The sequence below is a fragment of the Siphateles boraxobius genome, unplaced genomic scaffold (assembly GCF_051911475.1).
Source record: "Siphateles boraxobius isolate OS27281-9 unplaced genomic scaffold, OSU_SipBor_1 20, whole genome shotgun sequence".
Taxonomy (NCBI): Eukaryota; Metazoa; Chordata; class Actinopteri; order Cypriniformes; family Leuciscidae; genus Siphateles; species Siphateles boraxobius.
Genome location: NW_027508811.1, coordinates 19,114,453 through 19,137,292, shown reverse-complemented (window position 1 = coordinate 19,137,292; position 22,840 = coordinate 19,114,453). Strand labels below are relative to the sequence as shown.

The following is a 22,840-nucleotide window of genomic DNA, read 5'->3' as shown; positions in this document are numbered from 1 at the left end:
CAGCATTGAAATAGAAACTAGCCTAGACTATAGCGTACTAAATTATTCTTTTTCAAATAATCTTTAAATGTCAAAAAGCTTGGAGCAACTATACATATGTTTCTCAGATTCAATGTCCAAATTAAACATTGCTCTTAAAAATTCACCACATGTATAAATAAAATGAATTGATTTGAAGTGAACATTTTAGGAAACAAAGAGAATTAATAATATCTAGTTCTAACTTTAATTGTGTCCGCTTTTATAAACATTTATTTTAACAAGAAGAAAGAAGTGTTGTGAAACTTAAAGTTTACTAGTAGTTTCCCTTGTTAACTTTTAAACAAAAGACAGAATTAGAGGTAGCCTATACATGGCACGAAAACAAATCTGTATCATTTACTCAGCATGCATGTTCCAAACCTGTAAGACTTTCTTTCTTCTGTGAAACATAACATACTTTATGTAATGCTTGGCAGCTACATAATAATTGTTCATTATTTTAATTAATACTAATACAATATACCATGAAGTATTACTTTTTTTACCCTTAAGTGTTTTGTATCCTATACACAAATGTATTGAAAGGTAAAATATTAAGTTCAATAGACATCTTGATATGAATAATGTGAATAATGAATAATTTATAATCCTATAAATGTCTACAATAAAAGGTAGACGATTGAATTAATCTTGTCATAATGTGTCAAACTGCTTTTCTGAAGTTCATTTATTTCCTTTTTTTAATGGTTGAAAAATTTAGCTACAGGTCCAAAGTTACACGGGCTTTCGTCAGATTCGTCTTGAGTAACGTTTCAGTACTGATGAATTTATTTAGGCCTAACGTTATATTTAATTAGCATGTTATTGCATCCTGTCTGTCATCTGAACTGTACATGAGCCCGTGGAGGAAGTGTGCGCGCGCACACACACATACGGGAACTCTTGTCTTCGTCGCCGGGGTGCAGTTCACGTGCGCTAGTCCTTTCTTGCTCGAGCGGCTAGAAGTCACAGCGCGGATGGGCAGGCAGAGTCAATAAAACAGCCTCGACAACCTGAAAACCGCCTGCTAGCAAGCTATAACAATGCCAGCCTATTTCCAGAGACCGGAGAACGCTCTTAAACGAGCAAACGGTGAGTGAATATTGTAACCTGCCGTCTCTTGGACTGTAGTCGTGAGTTAGCTGTTAGCTCGATATGGCGCGTGCTGGAGTAGCCATGTTTCTCACAGGCTCTGGTGCAGGCCGGATGTCACTGTTACTGGGCCCGTGTGTCACGTATGATGCAGCGTTTCAATTTTCCTCTATTCAATCATATCTACCTCTTCCTAGTGTACTCAAAGAGAGGACTCAATTAGAAATTAAGTGTAAATAATCGGCATACTTTTTAAAAACAGATGGAGAGCGTTTTTGCTTGTTAGCAAGCTATTCCATTCCGCTAGGTTAGCTCTGAAACTTTTGGTATCAAAGGATGAAGATTAATGACAATATGCATGGAAAAAATCCTTATGACTGTAACAGCCTAATAATGCTTATTCATGAATGAAGAGCAAATACGTTGTCATTTGGTCATAGTAAAAAAACAGATTGTGAGTGGAGTGGCACAGCACTGCGCACCTGCCACCAGCTTGACCGTATAAAATGGTTTATTTTCTCTGATATCGCAGTCTTGTAGTGAGCTGTAAATGTCATATTTGGGTTGAAGGCTATATGAAAATAAACGAAATACTGCAGCAGTCCCAGTGATTCATTCTATTCTGGATGCAGTATATTTCATAATTGAACAAATTCCCAGAGGTTTGCAGGTCTTGACAGTCTTTCTGTTTCTCTTTTTCAGAGTTTCTTGAAGTTGGTAAAAAGCAGCCAGCTTTAGATGTACTCTACGATGTCATCAAGAGCAAAAAACATCGAACATGGCAGAAGATACACGAGCCAATCATGCTCAAGTACTTGGAGCTCTGTGTGGACCTTCGCAAGAGCCACTTGGCAAAGGAGGGACTGTATCAGTACAAAAACATCTGTCAACAGGTTTGCACCCCTATTAAACTAACAATATATTTTACTTCAGCAGAAAGTTATACAATTTAAAGTCGGAATGAAATGAAAATTCACCCTATCAATTATCTAATTGCATGTTAAAGATCTCATTGTGAACAATTCATCTTTCCACATCTTTAATTCTTTTTAAAATGCTTTGACCTCGATCTTCCAGTGAAAATGACAGACTCTTCTTTGGTGACGCATACATGACTTCTCCAATCATTTAGTCTGCTTAAACCTTTGTCTGCCTCCACTTTAAAAATGCAAATGTTTTTTATTCCTTTTTCAATAATCTGTTACACTTGTATTTACTTCACAATATGGAATAAAATATCTGTTGCTACCTCTGTTTCATTGTGACTTTAAACTTTAGTTCTTGAGTTCATAATGCTCTTAGGTTATGTTTATACAATATTTTCAATCATGATGATTTTCAGTGAACTTTTTATTGTAGAATTGGCCTCAAATTTCTGTATAGACAAAAACAGACATGTAAAGGATCAATTCCATCCTTCTTGAGGATGAAGTTACTGACTACTACTAATTATATGCTTCAGGTGAATATCAAGTCTTTGGAAGATGTGGTCCGCGCTTACCTGAAACTTGCGGAAGAGAAGACAGAGACAGCAAAAGAAGAGTCTCAGCAGATGGTGCTGGACATTGAGGATCTGGACAACATTCAGACCCCAGAAAGGTAAAGGAACCTAAAGGCCTAAACAGTTCCTTTCCATTGATGTCTCTGTAGAGAATTTGTTGTTGCTGTGTAATTTTTCTTTTTTTTTGTAGTTTCAGAAATTTTTTACATCTAGAAATCATGTTTAATTTCAACATGAAAGGACATCTACATTAAAATTCATGTTCATGAGGACAATCAAGTAAAAAAAAAATCCTTTTTATTTCCTTTTTTTTTTAGTGTTCTGTTGAGTGCAGTCAGTGGTGAAGACACTCAAGACCGCACTGACAGACTTTTGCTCACGCCTTGGGTCAAGTTCCTGTGGGAGTCGTACCGCCAGTGCCTGGACCTGCTTAGGAATAACTCCAAAGTTGAGCGCCTTTACCATGACATTGCTCAGCAAGGTCAGTGTACACTTCATATAATACAAAAACATCTGTTTATGGGAGTTTTAGCATATGGTACAGATAAGGGTTTATCTGTTGAGTTCGGGAATGTCGTTCCTTCCTATTGATGTAGTTCAGGTTACTGTGGATAAATACATACACTACCATCCAAAATGGGATCGACAAGATTCTTTTAATGTTTCTAAAAGAAGTCTCTTATTCTCACCAAGGCTGCGTTTATTTGATAAAAAATGCAGTAAGAACAGTAATATTGTGAAATATTAATGTAACTTAAAATAACAGTTTTATTTTAAGTAATCTATTGCTATGATGTGGCTCAGTGTCTAATATGCTGATTTGGTGCTCAAGATTTTTTTTTTATGATTGTTTAAAAGCAGTTGTCCTGCTAAATATTTTTGTGAAAACAATGCATCTTTTTAAATTAAGATTTTTTGATGAATAGAAATAGCTGTATTTATTTTAAATAAAAATATTTTGTAACATCAATGTCTTTACTGTCATTTTGATCAATTTTATGCATCCTCGCTGATTAAAAGTTTCTTTAAAAAAGAGAAACGTATCTCAATCTTTTTAACGAAAGTGCATAATCATATTATATAATACCTAAAATTTACATTTTGTTTGTACACTAATTTATAAAAAATGTTAATTTTTCTCTCATAGCATTTAAGTTTTGCCTGCAGTACACCCGTAAAGCAGAGTTCCGTAAGCTGTGTGACAACCTGCGAATGCACCTGGGGCAGATCCAACGTCATCACAACCAGAGCACCGCCATCAACCTGAACAACCCCGAGAGCCAGTCCATGCATCTCGAGACACGTCTGGTCCAGCTGGACAGCGCTATTAGCATGGAGCTGTGGCAGGTCTCTGTGCTCTATTGTAGGCACCAATGTTTCAAAGAAATGTTAAATTCATAGAAATGTGGAATTTGATAAATTCAAATATATTTAGTTGCATATACTTTCCATTTATACTTCTCCTTTAAACCTTTTTTTTTTTTTGTGCAAAGGAGCGATTACAGAAAAATAAATAAAATGCTAAAGAAATGTTGTTTTGCTTGTCATATGTTGCACAAGCTTTGACTTGATGACTGATCACACTGGTTGCATTCAAACATAGGAAGCGTTCAAAGCAGTTGAAGACATCCATGGATTATTCGCCCTCTCAAAGAAGCCCCCTAAACCTCAGCTTATGGCCAACTACTACAACAAGGTGTCCACTGTATTCTGGAAGTCTGGCAATGCCTTATTCCATGCCTGTACCCTACACAGACTCTATCACCTCTCCCGAGAAATGCGCAAGAATCTCACCCAAGAAGAGATGCAGAGGTTAGCATTAAATAAGAGTGATTTTCAGCTTGAATAAGGAATTGGATTAAATGCTTTGTGGAATTATTTTTCTGTCATTTTACAGTAGGGAAGTTCTCTTGAAATCAGAACTTTGCATTTCATTTATATTAGTTCGAGACTTGTGTTTAATTGCTCTGTATATTGTTCTCATTTCCCTCAGAATGTCCACCCGTGTGCTCCTGGCCACTCTGTCTATTCCCATCACCCCTGAGCGCACTGATATCGCTCGTCTATTGGACATGGATGGCATCATTGTGGAGAAACACCGCAGACTGGCTACTCTACTTGGCTTACAGTCTCCACCCACCCGTCAGAGTCTCATCAATGACATGGTAATAGCCTGTCTATTGTCGTACCTCAAAGCGATGGTTCACCCAAAAATATAAAAAATGTTATTTACTCACCCTCATGTTGCTCCAAACCATAACATTTTGTTCATTTTCTAAACACAAATTAAGATATTTTGAATGAAACCTGACATGTTTCTGTCCATCTATTGAGGGTCAATTTAACCAAAACTCTCAAGTTCAGTAAATGACACAATTTTTATTTTTGGGTGAACTATCCCTTAAATGTTGTGGTTTCTTGATATTTGGTAGATCATGTGTGACAAAGTGTTGTTAGAGAAGATTTCAAATATTGCAAATTATACACTCTTTGTGGGTATTATTCTTGTCATAGGTGAGGTTCAACCTGCTTCAGTATATTGTCCCTGAAGTCAAAGAGCTCTACAACTGGTTGGAGATGGACTTCCACCCTCTTAAACTTTGTGGAAGAGTGACTAAGGTGAGTAGCACTTTCCACATAATGAATATTTGCTTTTGTACCTTTAATTAAAGTAATGTGTTAGCTTGGGCTGGTCCGAATACCATTTTTTGAGCTTCGAAGCTTAATGAACATCGAATATTCGAAGCTTCGGAATTTCTATATGTCTCAGACATCCCAATTCTCCCAGAAGTTCCGGTAGTCTCCCGCATATTGATAGCGGCTCCCTGATGCCCACAAATTTGTTCAAATCTCTCGGAATATAGAGCTCGTGAGCTCCAAACCATGGTTATTTTCGTAAACGAAAACTGAAACTAAAACTATTGGTCAAAAAACATTTTCGTAAACTGAAATAAAATTAAAAATTCATAATAAATGAAAGACTAAAACTAAACGAAACTAATAACAGTTACTGAAAAACTAACTGAAATAAAATAATAATTAGCAAAAATAAATTATCGTTTTCGTAATTAATAAGCTCTTTACTTTGGCGGAAAATCTGACCTGTGGCTGTTTAAGGAAATGCCTGATATGGCGCTTGGCTTCATACGTGAAGAAGTTGCTGAGGCGATTATGTACCAGTGGTCACTCTGCTACATTTACAGCTGAAAAAAGTAAAATAGGCATGTTTAACAAGATTTCATCTTTAATATGAATTAGTTTGTCTGATTTTTTTCTTGTATACTTTTAAGTTCCATTTATTTGGTGCTTTGTTCAACCTCAAACCATTATTTTATTTTTATTATTAAGATGTCAAGATGTACAAGAGTTAACTGTAATCTGGGCAAACATTAAACTTTGTTGAAATTAAGCGTCTCGCTTTGGTCTACACTGTAAGTGTTTTGTTTGTTCTGCTAAACTATAATTACTAAAACTGAAACTAAATAAAATAAAAACTAAATAGAAATGTCTTTGCAAAATAAAAACTAAACTAAAACTAACAAAACCATTAATGAAACTAACTAAAACTAAACTGAAATTTAAAGAAAAATTGAAAACGATATTAAAATAAAAACTAATTTAAAAAAGCAAAACTATAATAACCTTGCTCCAAACTGTGTAGCGCGCACAGAGAGGGAGAGAGCGAGAGACCGTGCGTGTGTGTGCAAATGTGCGTGTCTGTCTGTCCGTCCGTTTGCATTTTGATTATTTCGAGAACCGTTCATCCAAACTTAACAAGGGAGTGCAGTGTCGTATTTGGTGCAATATAGATAGACAGGCGAGATGCGACACGTTCAGAATTAATAAACTTTTAATAAACTACAGAACAGCGCGAGTGGGAAGCGGCGCCCCTCACGCGAGCAGAGCTTATATGCTCCGAGAACAGACACTGCACTAGTGATATAAACCACACACAGGTCTGTTAACTTAAGCAATATTTTTAAATAGGTAGTCTAATATTTTTCTCACTAATAAATTACCGACAAAGTAGGGTAGATTTAAATAAAGAAGCGGCGCACCTCGCGCGAGCAGGGCTTATATGCTCCGAGAATGGACACTGCACGAGTGATATAAAACACACACAGGTCTTTTAACTTAAGCAATATTTTTAATAAGGTAGTCTTATAATATTTTTCTCACTGACAAAGTAGGGTAGATTTAAATAAATAAAAACGAAATTTGAATCAATAAAAAAAAACTAAAAAAAAAACTAAATTTAAATATAGAAAAACGAAATGTGTCCTATATTTCGCAGTAGATTAATTTAGATTGATAATAACGGGTAAAAAGTATAATACATTTTGTTTCTATTATTCTATTTTCCACAATGTCAAAGCAATGCAGCTTAACCCAAAATACAAGCTAAGGCATGCACTTCTGTCCATACAAACTCCGCTGTTCTGTGCTCTAGCCAGAGAATACTCCCATTGCAGGAACACTTTTAATAGTCCTAGAAGAAGCAAATATATTTATTAAGTAGCTATAGCGAAGTTAAGTCAGATTTTATAGTGTAAAACATATTCAAGCGCGAATGAGAACCGTTTCGAGGGGGATGCCAGGTGTGCAAAAAAACCCCCCGAATATTTGAATGTCACATTTTCAAATCGAATACCAACCCACCAAACGAATATTCGGGTCCAGCCCTAGTGTTTGCTACATTACATTTAAATTGTGTGATTAAATCTAGTCTGTTTTTTGTTTTGATGATCTAAGAATTTACATTTCCAGAATAATGGTAACATGTATCCACTAGGGGTGTCGAAATTAATCGTTTCTACGATGCATCGCGATGCAGACGAGGACGATTCGGTTATCGGTTCAGTAATAGACCATAACCGGTTATAATGTACTGGCGCTTTTCTGACGTCATTTGTCACGTATGTGCTTTGTCGTGATACCATACACTGGCAGAGGGAGGTGAGATGTGTGCGCATAATTAAAAATGCTCCAGCTACTTTAAAAGCCTACATCTGGACACATTTCGGCTTTTATGAACAACCTGGTAAGCATGACCTGGAGAAGACACGCGCTGTGTGCGCTCATGTCACGCACAAATAGAATAGGCAGGAGGTAATAGCTATATTAACTTGATAAACAATGTTAGCCGTGTTCACCCCGAGCTGTTACGCCTGGCAGAGCCGGACTGCTTTAGAGTAAGAGAATGAGCTTCAACGTCACCCGAATCCGCCGCCAATACAAATAATCCACCCGCCTCAATATTGTTCTCTGATTTAAGTATTCGCTGCCAGCCGATGGTGAAATTACAATTATTCTGTGTTGTTACGGGTGATTATAAATGATCGTCATCTTCAACATTGAACTCTCGACGGTTGATGCGCGCGTCTCTAATGGTGACATATACACTGATGAATGAGCGCTGCTTTTAAATAAACATTTCTTTAAAACAAAATTGATTTGATACAATTTTATTTTCTTAATGGCATAAACAGGCCTTTGAAATTCAAACTGGAATGTCACTGTTTCTGTCACTGCGACTTGCCGAACAGACGAACACATACGCACGCGAACGGATCACTTTTAAAGTAAATTTGAAAATTTAGGATGCGGTGCATCGAAATGCTTTGTGATACCGAATTGAACTGAATCGATGACATGATAATCGTAACCGAACTGTGAGACCAGAGAGCTGCGTGATTAATCGCAATTTAAATGAAACGCTCTTACGCTCTGATTTGGCTTATCACGATTATGAAATAGCAAAGGCTGCGATTATTTATGCGCAGCTTGTCATTGATGTCCGGCTCTGTAAGTGCTGCTCCATCTGAAAGCACTGAGTTTGAGTCACTTATACTGTGCAAAAAGCAACATGCTTTTACTCCAAACTCACTTATTAACGACAGTTGAGCATCCTTCTGTGAGATGATGCCCATAAGAATTTCCTGGAATGACGTGTTATTGTACTTCTGCGGCGGGCATATGCGTTGTCTGCGTGAGCGCCCTCTGGCGTTCAGATTGGGCTGCATTTACTACCGATCATCTGTGCTGCATTACTACCGATCATCCGTGCTGCACTGACAAACTGCAGCCTTTGCCAAATCGTGTGTGGTTTCATCGCGATTAATCATGCAGCCCTAATTAAAACTAATTTTATTTTTTTATTCATTTTGACAGCACAATCTTCAGTGTTGTAGTGTTCTTGAAATCAATTCACATTAAAGACATAATGTTCATGTAGTGTTTGTGTTCTTGCTGCTGATGCTTAGGTATTGAACTGGGTGAGGGACCAATCTGAGAAGGAATCAGACCTGCAGCATTATGTTCCGCACTTGCAGAACAACACCATCCTTAGACTGCTACAGCAGGTTGGTGTGATTATCTACCCCCAAAACTTCAAATATCTACTTGAGGAATCATTGCATGCATTGGTCTTCTGCAAATCTTCAGTCTTTTCTTCTGTGTTTTAATGTATCAGGTGGCTCAGATCTACCAAAGCATTGAGTTTAGCAGGTTGGCATCTCTGGTACCATTTGTTGATGCTTTCCAACTGGAGCGCTCCATTGTAGATGCAGCACGGCACTGTGACCTGCAGGTACAGTACCTAAAGTTTTAGTCATCAAACGGTAATATCTGGCTTTCATTTGTCTTTACATTTCTTAACAAACATGTGTATATCTTACACACTTAGCTTTTAATGCAAGCATATTAGTATAGGTGTTTAAATGTTAAAGAGGAGAATCTCCAAAATGTTGTAACTTTCACTTTGTATTTATTAAACCTAAAGGTGCGCATTGATCATTCATCTCGCACTCTGAGTTTTGGCTCCGATCTGAACTATTCTACTAAAGAGGATTCTCCAGTAGGTCCATTCCTACAGAACATGCCTTCTGAACAGATACGAAATCAGCTCACTGCCATGTCATCCTCCTTGGCTAAAGCCATTGATGTCATCAAACCTGCCTCCATACTGGTAAGAGAACCGGTAATTATCATAGAATATCTCCCTGCTGGTCAGTTTCAGTTTTCAGTTTGATCAACTCCACCTTTTCCCCCAGCAAGAACACGAGGAACAGAGTCAACTGGCCATCACAGCCTACCTGAAGAATGCACGCAAAGAGCATCAGCGCATCCTCGCTCGCCGACAAACAATCGAGGAACGCAAGGAGCGTCTGGAGAGCCTGAACATCCAGAGGGAGAAAGAGGAGCTGGAGCAGCGGGAGGCAGAACTTCAGAAGGTGCGCAAAGCCGAGGAGGATCGTCTTAAACAGGAGGCCAAAGAGCGAGAGAAGGAGCGCATCATGCAAGAACATGAGCAAATCAAAAAGAAGACCGTGCGTGAGCGACTGGAGCAGATCAAGAAGACTGAGCTTGGAGCCAAGGCCTTCAAAGATATTGATATTGAGGTAATGAGTTTGTTAGGAAGTGGCCATTGAGGCCAGAACAAACCAGAAAGTTTTATTGGTAAAATACCCTGGAAATTAAATAGTTATTTTAATTCTTTCTGCTGTAGGATCTGGAGGAGCTGGACCCTGACTTCATCATGGCCAAACAGGTTGAACAACTAGAAAAGGAGAAGAAAGAGCTTCAAGAGCGTCTGAAAAACCAGGAAAAGAAGGTACAGTTTCCAAACCCATTCATTAAGTACTTTATTGCAAATAATTATGTTGGTAATCTGTTTAAATTGTCAAAGAATTAGGGGTAATTCTATGTAGGTGAGTAGATGACTGCTGAATATTACAGTGGTGTGATGATATTATGTATATTCCAGATCGACTACTTTGAGAGGGCCAAGCGCCTTGAAGAGATTCCTCTGATCAAGAAAGCCTACGAGGAGCAGCGCATCAAAGACATGGAATTATGGGAGCTGCAGGAGGAAGAGAGGGTAATAGTCGCATACTGCCTTTTACACTTGAATGTGATTTACTTTGCCCTCTGGTCAAAGTGTCTCAAATTCTTTCACTTTAACTGTAGTTTGAAGTATCTCTTAAGGAACTACTTTGTCATTGTCTGGTTTTAGTTTTATTCAGATATTATTAGCATCACCCAAATGTGAAGTACATGTTGAATGTAGTGATGTCATGTTGTTTAGTGTAATTGAAGCTAAAGGTTGTTGTGTTCATCTGTTGCTCAGATAAGCAATATGCAGATGGAGCGTGAGAAGGCACTAGAACACAAACAGAGAATGTCCAGGATGATGGAGGACAAGGAGAACTTTCTGTCCAAAATTAAAGAAGCTCGAAGCTTCATCTATGAGGTAATTTTTCTTTTTTTCTCTCCTTTATTCAGATAATGTTTTACAGATTATTTATTTGCTCTCAATGACTAGTATGGACAATGTTCAAAATGTATTAGTTGAAAAGGTTTAGTAGTAGCATAAAGTCCTTGACTTTCAGGATATTGACACTTGGCTAAGCTTTGAGCAATTCTCATGTACACAGGAAAAACTCAAGCACTTCCAAGAACGTATGGTTGAGGAGAGGAAGAAGCGCCTCGAGGAGCGAAAGAAGCAGCGCAAGGAGGACAGGCGAAATGCCTTCTATCGCCAGAAAGAAGAGGACGCTCAGAGAATCCATGAGGAACAGCTCAAAAAAGGTTCTTAAATGCCGTTCATCAACCTTCAGTTAACAGTGATTCATTATAATTGAATGAAAAGTCCCTTTGTGGGTTCTTTTGTTGAATTTGCAAAAAATGATGGCTTCATAAACTTTTTAAATATTCATATGTTATGTGATGTCATGTTATGCATAAGCTGTTTTTGCCACGTGTGCTTGCTTTTGAATTGGTCTTTGATTTTGTGTGTTTTAGAGCGGGAAGAGCGGGAACGTGTGGAACAGGAACAAAGAGAGGAGGAAGAACGCGAATACCAGGAGCGTCTGCGTAAGCTGGAGGAACAGGAAAGAAAGCAGCGTGCCCGACAACAGGAAATTGAGGAGCGTGAACGTCGTAAAGAGGAGGAGAGGAGGGCACCAGAAGAAAAACCTACCAAGGTAATTCATGTGAACCCTGCTTAAAATTTTCTTGTACACCATACACTACTAGGTCTGTCACAATTCCTCGATTAAATTTGAGTGCTCGATTTAAAAAAATAAAAGCCTTGATTTGCATTTTACGTGTCTATGAACTGGCAGAATCCGTGATCTACATTCAGACCTGTAAACTTGTCGCTTTTCGGCCACAATCGCCGTTTTCTTGGTCAATTGGGTAATTTACGTGAATCACGTAGAACAGGCGATTGCAATGTACATTGCAGCCTCTTGCGATAACGATATATATCACGATATACAAATTATAATAGAACCATTTCAGAACAGGTTAGATAGACCATAAGGAAAGCCAAACTGCTAAATGTATTTTTTTTTTTTTTTTTAAAGAAACGAATGTAGTTTTGAGAACATTTATTATGCAAAACTGTAATTATACAATATAAGGTTGCAGATAAATAAAATTCAAGTACACTAGCTGCAGAGACTTTAACAAAGAAAAAGTTTTCTTTCCTTTAGTGCACGCCTGTTTCACATACACTGTGTGCAGTGCATATGCCGTGCGTGTTGTGGTGGTATGCGGCGCAGGAGCAGCATGCGCTATTGTGCTTTCACATATGCTGCGTTTGCAGTTGGGTGCGCCCTTCATCTGCATGCCATGCAGGCTAGAATTGTGAAACATTATTGGATAATTCTTATAATTGACATTTCTCTGGGCCAATCGGAATCTTAGGACTTTTTCTCTTGGCCAATCGGAGTCTTAGCACTTGCGTCAGAATCTTGAAGCACAGCGTCAACTGAGCTCGCCTTTGGATGAGACGCCTGACTACCACGCGAGTCTGACGGAAACTTCACAATAATAATTGGGAATGTGCTAATTAGACTGGAGTGAGACCATAGACTTCTTTCGAGCTGTTGTGATATTTTTTGCCGCTCTAATGATGCGTGAGCGTGACAGTCACACAGATTGCTGTGAACCGATCACCTGTTCCGCTTTACAGCACCACAAAAAAACATGAACTCAGGGCTCGACATTAACGCTTGTCCGGGACAAGGGGAATTTTTGAAAGGGCAAGTGAAAGATAATTTTACTTGCCTGACCGGACAAGTAGCTTCAATTTAGTGACAAAAATAACCAGGCCAGACCTGCATCGATAAGCATAGAAACGCAAGAATGATTGATTTTATTACATTCAATGTAAACAGGGATTGATAAAGGGTTGTGTATTTCTGGGAACAACGTTGCGTTGTTTTTGTTCTATTTCACCAACGAAAAAATTTCTAAAGGGAAGGAACAGCAGCGCGGTGTTTTGTTACTGAATGATTCAGCGAATTTTGAACGAATCTTTTGTATGACTGACTCAAAGATTCCCTAATCAAGGCCGCCACCTATTGGCAGTTTAGTTTCATGTTTAAGTGTTGCATTTTTTTTATTTGTACAATAAATTCTCTTTATAAAAATAAATGACACTCTGGGATAAATATCACAAATATGAAGATTTCAGTATGTAAAATCTGAAAATATTTTTCAGAATAAATATATTTACACCACCAAAAAATCCCCCCCTCCCGTACATGGTACAGTACATACAATTTGCTATGTACTGTACCTGATAGGGTTTCAGAGTGAAGTGCAAAGCTTCATTTACATGCATGCAGGTTACGTGTTCCTTCCAGCTGCTCAGATATGTTTCACCAGATATGTAACGTAAACAAGGGTTTAATCTTGCTGTAAAGCAGGGGACCCCTAGGCGATAGAGACACTGAGTAGGGACCCTAACTGTACGTTCACACCGCTGCCGGCGAGAGCGGCAAAATTCGCTCTCGCCGCCCTGCCAGCGACGCCGTGGAAAGATTAGTGGACGCTCTGATGCTCTGACGTAGATCGAACGCGTGTTCATTTTTACAACTGTATTTAAAGGGGCCACAAAGCATCAATCATGTCGATCGTTATTTTTGCAGAAAATTGATCGATGGAAAAAACTTAACAATTATAGTGACATGTTTGCTAATGAAATAAACAAATTAAAAGCCATTTGTGTGGTGTGGCTTTTGTGTTCATGGTTAAGTGCTATTATAATTTACATTCCCGCTGAAAAACAAGCGTTCTAGCGCGAAAATATTGCCTATAAATAGTGTTGCGCGCCTTCTTATCAAATTCAAATGATCAACCTCCTCTATTTTGCTTTGGAACTAATGTGGTCGGAACCAAAGTTTACAGGACTGCGTTTTCTCTGGACTCCTCTCAAACGGAACACTTCTATATTCCGATTTGTTGCCGCCGGTTGCCGCCGAACCGCGTCATTTCTTATTACCATAAAGTTGACCTGACTTCAACTCTCCTTGCCGCTCTCGCCGGAGCTCGCCGGCGGTGTGAACGCACAGTAATACAAAACCTGTCCAACAGAGCTGCATATTAAGCATATAGCTTTTGATATTAATAGAAGCCAACCATATTATGATAGTTGTAATCTACTGTCTTTACATAATATAACTATGTACATTATTGTTTCACATGCATCATTGTCTGTATATTACTTTGCAATGATGCATAAATCTCAATTTTAACAATGAAAACATACATATTGCAATAAAATCACGATTCATTAGTTGTGCACAGTTGTATTTGCAGTCATACTTTATTTTATTTGTATGTATATATTGGGGGTGGGCTATATGACCAGACTCTCATATCACAATATAAGTCATCTCATATCCCGATAATGATAAATTGTACCTTTTCTGTTAATTCAATCAATTAGGCTAATAGTTTGTATATATATTTACCTGGTGGAAAGTAGTTTCTTTTTACGGGTTCATCAAGTTCGTTGAAATTATTGATCACTTTTAGTCAGTTTTGACAACTCCTCTCAGCTAGCGAGTCTTTTCAAAGTGACTTATCGGGTTGTGTTCACAGACAACAAGAGTGCTTATCGATTTCTGCTGTAAAACATGAACTCGCGATGTCTTGACCGTGGACAATACCGGCTTTTGTGACAAAACATGTTTAGGGTTCAGTCAATCTTGCCAGGTGTCCATTTCAGCTGAGAAAATTAACGTTCTAAAGATACACCGGCAGACAGTATGGTGAGTAATAAGAAAATGTACGGAAATAAGTTGAGGATGTGGAGTGTCAAAATAAAAGTACCGTATATCAATATTTTAAGTGTGGCATCATATCATTAGACGTTTGATCGATGCATCGATCTATATCGGTGTATTGTTACACCCCTAATATATATATATATATATATATCCTCGAAAGCACGCAAAAAACGCTTGTCTAATGTCTACACATTGTTTATGAGTGAGCAGTTCACAGCTCATCTTAGAGTGTGCGCAAAGAAAAGCCACTTAATGCAGTTTTAATAACACTTTTAAAAAAACATTTTATCGAGAACGTTTTGCAACAGTAGACTGTATTTTACAACAATCACAGATCTAGCTAATTTGAAGGTTAAGTTTAGCCTTTTAGGGAGGAAAGCGCACGCTCCGCTCTGAAGAAAGAAATTCACTAAAATCGCACATCCTTTGTTTCTAGCTGTGATTTCTGTAGGGCTGCTGTTGTTCAAATTACTCCACTTTCTGCAAAGAGGAATGCAAATTTATTGTCCTTTTTAGATACCTGGTAGAACTGCCAGACAGGTGAATGTAGTGAATCAATTTTAGCTGTGCATAGAGAAATTTTCTCGCGAGTTTCACATCATCTGATCGGCCTTTATAGAGACCAACGATCAAACTATATAAATCTATTATCGGCCGATAGCAATTGGCGCCCGATCAATCGGAACACCCTTATTGTAAAGGCTATTGTTCACTTAGGTCTATTTTTATTACCACAAAAAATATTATCCGATTATTCAAGTAAAAAAAATCCATCTTTGATGATAAAATATGATCCATCAAAAACCCTAATCCAATCATCGACCGATTACTTGATTGCCAAAATAATTGTTAGAGACAGCCCTATATACTACTGTTCAAACGTTAAGCGTAATATAACATAATGTAACAGTTTGTTTTTTTGAAAGAAGTCTTATGCTAACTGAGGCTACATTTATTTGAAACTGTTTAAAAAACTTATATAAAATGTAATTTATTCCTGTGATGGCGAAGTTGAATTTTCACCATCTATTACTCCTGTCTTCAGTGTCACATGATCTTTAATAAGAAATGTTTCTTTAGTACCAAATCAGTATATTAGAATAATATTATAAATGTTGAAAAATTGTGCTGCTTAATATTTTTTTTTAGGATTCTTTGAATTAATAAAAAATGTAAAGAACAGCGTTTATTTGAAAAAGTAATTAAAGCTACACTGTGTAATTTTTTTTAAGTTGATTCTTAGCAAAAAACACTGTTCTTTCAAAATTATATGTGCTCATTCATGTGTAATTATTTCCGTCGCTCGAATGGCGGCAGCCATGTTGTGCCTCCATCTTGAAAATACATTAGCCAAAGAGGGACATACCTGGATTTACCGGCAGATTTAAAAGCCTGTTGAAGATGGATCACGCTAATTCTCAAGGATATGTAACCGAGTCGCCAAGTTTACCTTTCCCTCTACCTTTAGCTTTCCCTCGTAACTCCGTCGCAACAACTGATCTCTGCTCACAGAGAAAATTATATGGCCTACACTGTAAACATTGCCTTACACTATTAATCTTGTACAATATGCAGAATAACGATAGCACTGATACTTTACTAACTTTAGCTTATAATTGTTTGGAAGCCTGATAGCTGATGTAAGCAATGAAAGGGTACCAAAATAGCGAAAACGTAAAACTATTATTCGTTTTACATAGGTCATTACCTACATGTTAATTGACTAAATAACTAAATGCAATTTTTAATAGTTTTCTAAAGTAACCTCATCACTTGAAGGAACACTCATGGACGTAGTCGAATCAGAAGCCATGTTAATCTTGGAATAATACAGCCACCGTAGGAGTTAAAACGCCCTCAGAATGGGAGGGGCTAGAAATTAATGTTCAGTTGATAGTCATATATAATTTCACCGCTAGATGAGAGAAAATCTTACACATTGTAAGCTTTAACATTATAAATTTCTTTTGAGTATATTTCTATTTTAACCAGATGATGGCAGGGGTTAGTCGATCAGATATAACACGCGTTGATATCTTGGGTCAAATTATTTAAATAATTTTCTTCAGGAATTGCCTGAACGGGAAGAAAGCGGCTGGAGGAAACGCGGTGAGGGCGAGTCAGAGTGGCGACGTCCTGTTGGTGACAAGTAAGTGATTTCAATCTAATTCTAAAGTTGATGCAGAATAACAAGCTTAAAGGTATACTCCACTTTTTTTGGAAATAGGCTCATTTTACAACTCCCCCAGAGTTAAACTGTTGAGTTTTACCGTTTTTGAATCCATTCAGCCGATATCCGGTTCTGGCGGTACTACTTTTAGCATAGCTTAGCATACATCATTGAAGTGGACAAGACCACTAGCATTTCTCAAAAAAAAAAATGACCAAAGTGTTTTGATATTTTTCCTAAACTTGACTCTACTGTAGTTACATCGTGCACGAAGACCGACGGAAAATGTAAAGTTGCGATTTTCTAGGCTGATATGGTTAGGAACTATACTCTCATTCCTGCGTAATAATCAAGAAACTTTACTGCCGTACCATGAGTGCAGCAGGCGCAATGATATGACGCAGTGCCTGAAAATAGGCTACCTTCCGTCAACTGCGCTGCATCATATCATTACACCTGCTGCACTAAAAGTGGTACCGCCAGAACCGGAGATCGGCTGAATGGATTAAAAAACGGTAAAACTCAACAGTTTAACTCTGGGGGAGTTGTAAAATGAGCCTATTTCCAAAAAAGTGGAGTATCACTTTAAAAAAAAGAAGCCACGTATGGAGATTAAATGTTTTTTTCTTTTCCATGTTTTTTTCTCCCAGGGACTGGCGTCAGGAAGGTCGTGAAGAGCCTGAACGAGAAGAACGTGAGCGTGAACTGCCCTTCCGGAGAGGCATAGAAAGTTCTCGTCGTGGCGGCTTAGATGACAAAGGACTACGACGTGGCTTTGATGATGAACGAGGTTCACGCCGGGAAGGTGACGATGACCGCGGACCCAGAAGGATCTTTGATGATGACCGTGGGCCAAGGAGGGGCTTTGACGACCGTGGACCAAGGCGTGGAATGGACGATGACCGTGGCCCCAGACGAGGTGATGACGATCGTGGCCCAAGAAGAGGCTTTGATGATGACCGTGGGCCCCGTAGAGGCATGGATGAACCCAGAGTGCCTCGACGTGGGGCAGATGATGACTGGGGCCCTAGAAGAGGTGGCGATGAGGATAGGGGAGGCCGCAGGGGTATGGATGACTCTGGCCCACGTCGTGGAGATGACCCTCGACCCTGGAAACCTCTTGGGAGACCAGGTGTGAGCCCAAATGGTATTTGCATTTATTTTCTTGCTGAGGGCAGATTGACAAATATTTGTGTTAAAGGGGTCATATCACAAGGAATCTAATTTTCTTCTCATGATACAATGGAATTCAATGTGATGCAATCTTATGTTATTGAAGGATGGAGCAGCTTAAACGCACAACTCATAATTAAGTGCAGCAAAGTGTCATTTCATTGGCAAAAAGGAAATGTATCAGGGCTAGAGATTCGCGGATGGGCTATTATTTCATCCGCAACCGCATCACAAGACTCATCATCCGTACGCCATCCATCCGCACCAACGTTTCTTGACCAATATTCCCGGCCGCCATCCGCTGATACAAGGCGCTGCTGATGACAGCCGCGAGACTAGAAACCGCCCGCCACCCGCCCGAATTTAATTTAAAAAAAAAAATTCGTCACGTCATCCGCCCGAGTCCGCGGCTATAACCGCCAACCGCACATCTCTAATCAGGGCCTTAAGAGTCAGAGGAGGTGTGGGTGGAAAATTGACAAAATGAACTATGACTGTTTGTTGGAAATCCTTGACTAATATTTGTGGATCTCATGGGGGGATATGACCCCTTTAACCATTTTGTGTTTGATCTGTGAATTTACAGTTACTATTTGTTAACTGGTCAGTTCAGTTTCAATAAACTTTTTTTTATTTTTTATTTGTGCAATTTTACTTCATGCAACCTTTAGCAGGTGGATGGAGAGAGCGAGAGAAGGCTCGGGAGGAAAGCTGGGCACCACCTCGTGATGCTGACCGTGATGATGATGAGCGCGAGGTAGATGACCGTACTGAGGGATTTAGAGATCGCAATCCTCCCAGGTGAAAATATCATGCAACTTTACATTTTAGAAAATGTAATCTATATGAATAATAAACCTTTGTCTGAAAGCTTTTCTGTTTTGAACTCTGATGCAGGCTCTCCGTTAGTCTTTAAAAAGTCTAAAATTTGATAAAACTGAACTTAAAGGAGAACTCCGGGCAATTTTTAAGTTAATCTTGATTGTTATACCTTTGTGAGTACTGTCTATAGAAGAAAAAAAACCGAACCGGATTGGTGGTTGCAACACGGAGCTGTTACAGCTAATGCCCAGAGCTAAATTCACCTAAATAGCCCACGGGACTTTAGCGCGAGACTACAGCTAGCCGTCTAAAACACTATTTAGGTGGATTTAAACAATGGCTAAGTTGCTAAACGCATCTTTTTCACATGTAAGGGCCCTGTTCATGTTGGACAGACATTTTAATTGTATTTTGTGTCTGTTAAGAGGCACAAAGACGCTCTTTATGTATATGCCCCGTTAACTGCCGTTTTAGCTGAGTTGGAGCTCTGGGCATTAGCTGTAACAGCTCCATGTTGCAAGCACCAATCCGGTTTTCTATAGACAGTACTCCCAAAGGTATAACGATCAAGATTAACTTAAAAATTGCCCGGAGTTCTCCTTTAAGACTTTTGTCATACGATTTAAGAACTGTTATGACCTTGAAATGTCTATCATTTTTAAGAGGACTTGAATTTGGAGACAGAAAAACAGATCACGATAAGGACTAAACTGTTTATTAAACTTCAAATCTTAAATCTGAGAGCAGTTCTGCACATGTATGGCTAGCAATTGCTTTTGATCTACTGTTAATGAATTGAAAATGTTTACTTGCTGTTTTTTTTTATTGAAATATGTTGATGATGGTTGTTAAGGATGCAGGTTTTCTTTTTGAATGAGCAGGTGAAATTAGTAAAGCATAGATATTTCAGCATAAGAGTTCTGGTGTTTTAGGCTTTTTTGTATTTAAAAGTCCAATAAGTTTAATATGAATGTGTGTTTATGTGCAGGGAAGAGGTGAGTGTCTGGAGAAGAGGTGGTGATGAGCCGAGCAGTTGGCGTGATTCTCGTCGTGAAGAGACTGACCGTGGTGAACGCCGTGACCTAGGGGGGCGCAGAGATGACCGAGATCGTGAACGTGATGTTAGAGCCCCCCAAAGAGACCAAGATGAAGGTTAGAGTCTTATGATCATTCTTAAATACACCTTTAATAGTGCACTTTGAATAAAGAACTTGAACTTTTTGACAGATTTGATTTAAAATGTACACTTGCCTGAGATGAAGACCCTTACAGTGGCCCAGAAAAAGCTGTTTTATTGAGTTGGATCATGAGTGACCAGAGTTACTAATAGCAATGATGACGATAAATTTACTGGGAAATTGCTGGTTTGGCAGATGTAAAAAAAGAAAGAAAATAAGTCAGACTTAATGCATCCACAACAGTAGGTGTCACAGGGTGTCTGCGGGGCCTTAAAAAGTATTAAAAGTTGATAAATCAATTTAGAGTAAATTAAGGCCCTTAAAAAGTCTTAAATGCCATTTAAATTTTGTATAATCTTTTCGTTATGTATATTTGTCCATAAAGTATAAAGTTTGCCTTAATTTAAAAATTGCGTCGGCGAATAGTGGGGTTCTGTGTAGTTTATGGAATCCTGCTAGATATGACGTCATCTGTTACTGCGCTTCATGACTTACTGCTGCGTGATAGCGCATATGTCCCTTACGCACGGTTGTTAAACAACATTGTTGACTACTAGGGAAATTAAATATACACAACAAGCAAGTTTCATCTTAAGGTTTTCTTTCAGTTGAAAACATTACACAATATGTTTAAACAAAAATGTAAAGAAGCATTTAAGATCAATCAGTAGGCTACGAAAGGGAAAAAACGCTAATAAAACAGACCGTTCCACTTATCGGTATATACTCGAGTCAACATAATATTTATCTTGTTTATATTGTTTCACTTTCATGTTGAGAAAAACAATAATATTCACATGCACGAGCAGAAAACGTACTGCCGCTGACAGACGTTGCAGGGACACAGTGAACAAAGTTTCTAACAGCACTTCACGTTTTCTGTTAAGGACTGCTTCTTTAACGAAACTTAAATTAAGCACATGTCTCAAAATCATTTTGCTATCAGTTAAGTAATCATCTCGCTTACTCGGATTCAACTGCGCTACTGCAGTCGTCAATGCAGTGATGGACAGCTGTCTTTCCTCATTCGACTGCTGTTTGGATTTCATGTGATTTTCTCATTGTGGTGGTGATATTATAACTCAGTATCATTAATTGATTTGATTAAAAGTAATTCCGTTTTGTAATATAATTTATTAAGATCATTTTCATCCAATAATTCCAAACTTCACGAGGCTGACGACGACATGTGATCAAATACAATCAACACACTCCACAGTGCCAAACAGTGTATTTAATTATAACTGCGAGTAAGTGATTGGGATTTATCATAGATTCACAGCATTTACAACGTAGTAAAATATTCGAATAGTATTTTACTTTTTCTAATAATAATTACAGATTAAATATTCGTTTACTGACACTCTGCTCTGGTGCATCAAATCCAGCACTCGGTGGTAATCGAGGGTAAACTGTCTGACCAGTCAAGTGTTTGTCATGAGAAGTGTACCACATGAAGCAGCAGTGGATTCCAATCCACCCCCTTCAGTTGGAATCCACTGCTGCTTCACACAAAAGAGCTATGGTTTGCCGACAGTTATAAGAGTTGTTGTTACAAATACGTCTTTTGAATATACTTCGTGAACTCATTGTCCCTTTAGCTCAGAGAGGTTTATTTTCCCTCTTCAATAAGTTTTGTCAATTGTTTTGTTTATTGGTCTAATTCTGGTTTCTCTTTCTAATAAACCTTGCATTGGGTCAGTCATCCAATTAATTATCTTGTGCTTCATTCCCACCCTTCTGAATTATTTTGTACTGATAAGGAGTTATAAATGTAAGGTGTCGCCGATGTAATGGTTAAAACTTGAAGTGGTGATAAGGTCTTAAAATGTATGGAAGGGGTCTTGAAAAAGGTCTTAGAAGGAATTAAATTTAATTCTATGATTCCTGTATATACCCTGTGTCAGTAGGGACCTGTCAGTGAAACGTGCATGGGCCACATTTAAGAGGTCAGTTTTATCTTTTTTTTTTTCTAACTCAAAGGTGGTTCATGGCGTCGTGGTGGAGAGGAGCGACGAGAGGAGCGCAAGGAGGAAAGAGATGTTCCTCCCAGACCACGTGAACGGGACCGTGAGGGCGGTGAGAAGAGCACCTGGCGCACTGACAAAGATAAGGAAATCCAGCGTCGGACCAAGCACGAGACGGATGATGATGGCTGGACCACTGTCCGCCGCTAATACTAAAGCATCAATTTTTTTTTTTTTTTTTGCTTGATGTACTAAGCCTTGATGTGTCCTCTAATCAGTACAGGTCACTGCTTACATTAACATGAAATGCATAAAGCTTTGCCATAGAATTACTACACTTACAGTGGGTTTTCAAACATGGCAATTTATATTTCATCCCTTTTTAAAAACTTCAACTTACATTTGAAAAGTAGCTCATTCCTTTTTGTTATGCATGCTTAGAGGATTAAATTGGTCACACAAAATTAAGTAGACTTTTTTTTTTTTTTTTTTGAGGTGTTGTAGAACATAAACGTTTTTGCAGACATGACCTCAGAGGTGTAGTGCTGAGGTTTTGAGATGAAATCATCAGGTTATCCTTACAGCTGTGTCCTTGCTGTAGTTGCTGCTTATGCTGTGGTTGTATGCCCTCAAGAAATATGAAAAAAAAAATCTTTATTAATAAAGTCGTTTGCTCATTAAGTGACTTCAATTATTATCATACAGAAGATGACAACATCATGCTTTTTTGTGTCATAAATGGAACTGGCTGGAATAAGAATCGGTAATTGAGTAGCCTTCCTTGCATTGGATTTTCAATGGTTGATTTTTGTTTTTTGCCACTAGGTGTCACC

The 22,840-nt window shown here is 38.4% G+C and overlaps 1 protein-coding gene across 2 annotated transcripts; it reads left to right on the top strand.

Annotated features, from left to right (window-relative positions):
- The first annotated feature begins 773 nt into the window (after window positions 1-773).
- Window positions 774-22,688, top strand: eif3s10 (eukaryotic translation initiation factor 3, subunit 10 (theta)). 2 transcript variants are annotated; one of them, XM_077237255.1, is made up of 22 exons: window positions 774-1,113; window positions 1,816-2,006; window positions 2,576-2,712; window positions 2,932-3,095; window positions 3,762-3,961; window positions 4,218-4,426; window positions 4,608-4,779; window positions 5,129-5,233; window positions 8,878-8,976; window positions 9,087-9,203; window positions 9,396-9,581; window positions 9,667-10,014; window positions 10,122-10,226; window positions 10,380-10,493; window positions 10,743-10,865; window positions 11,050-11,203; window positions 11,417-11,598; window positions 16,767-16,846; window positions 17,518-18,014; window positions 18,712-18,841; window positions 19,851-20,014; window positions 22,024-22,688. In XM_077237255.1, exons 1-22 carry the CDS (start codon window positions 1,065-1,067, stop codon window positions 22,215-22,217), a joined length of 3,720 nt encoding a protein of 1,239 aa, XP_077093370.1. In that variant the 5' UTR covers window positions 774-1,064; the 3' UTR covers window positions 22,218-22,688. The 2 variants fall into 2 exon arrangements, with proteins under 2 accessions (XP_077093370.1, XP_077093371.1); XM_077237256.1 differs by having other exon boundaries at window positions 910-1,113; window positions 17,518-17,999.
- Window positions 22,689-22,840: the final 152 nt, after the last annotated feature.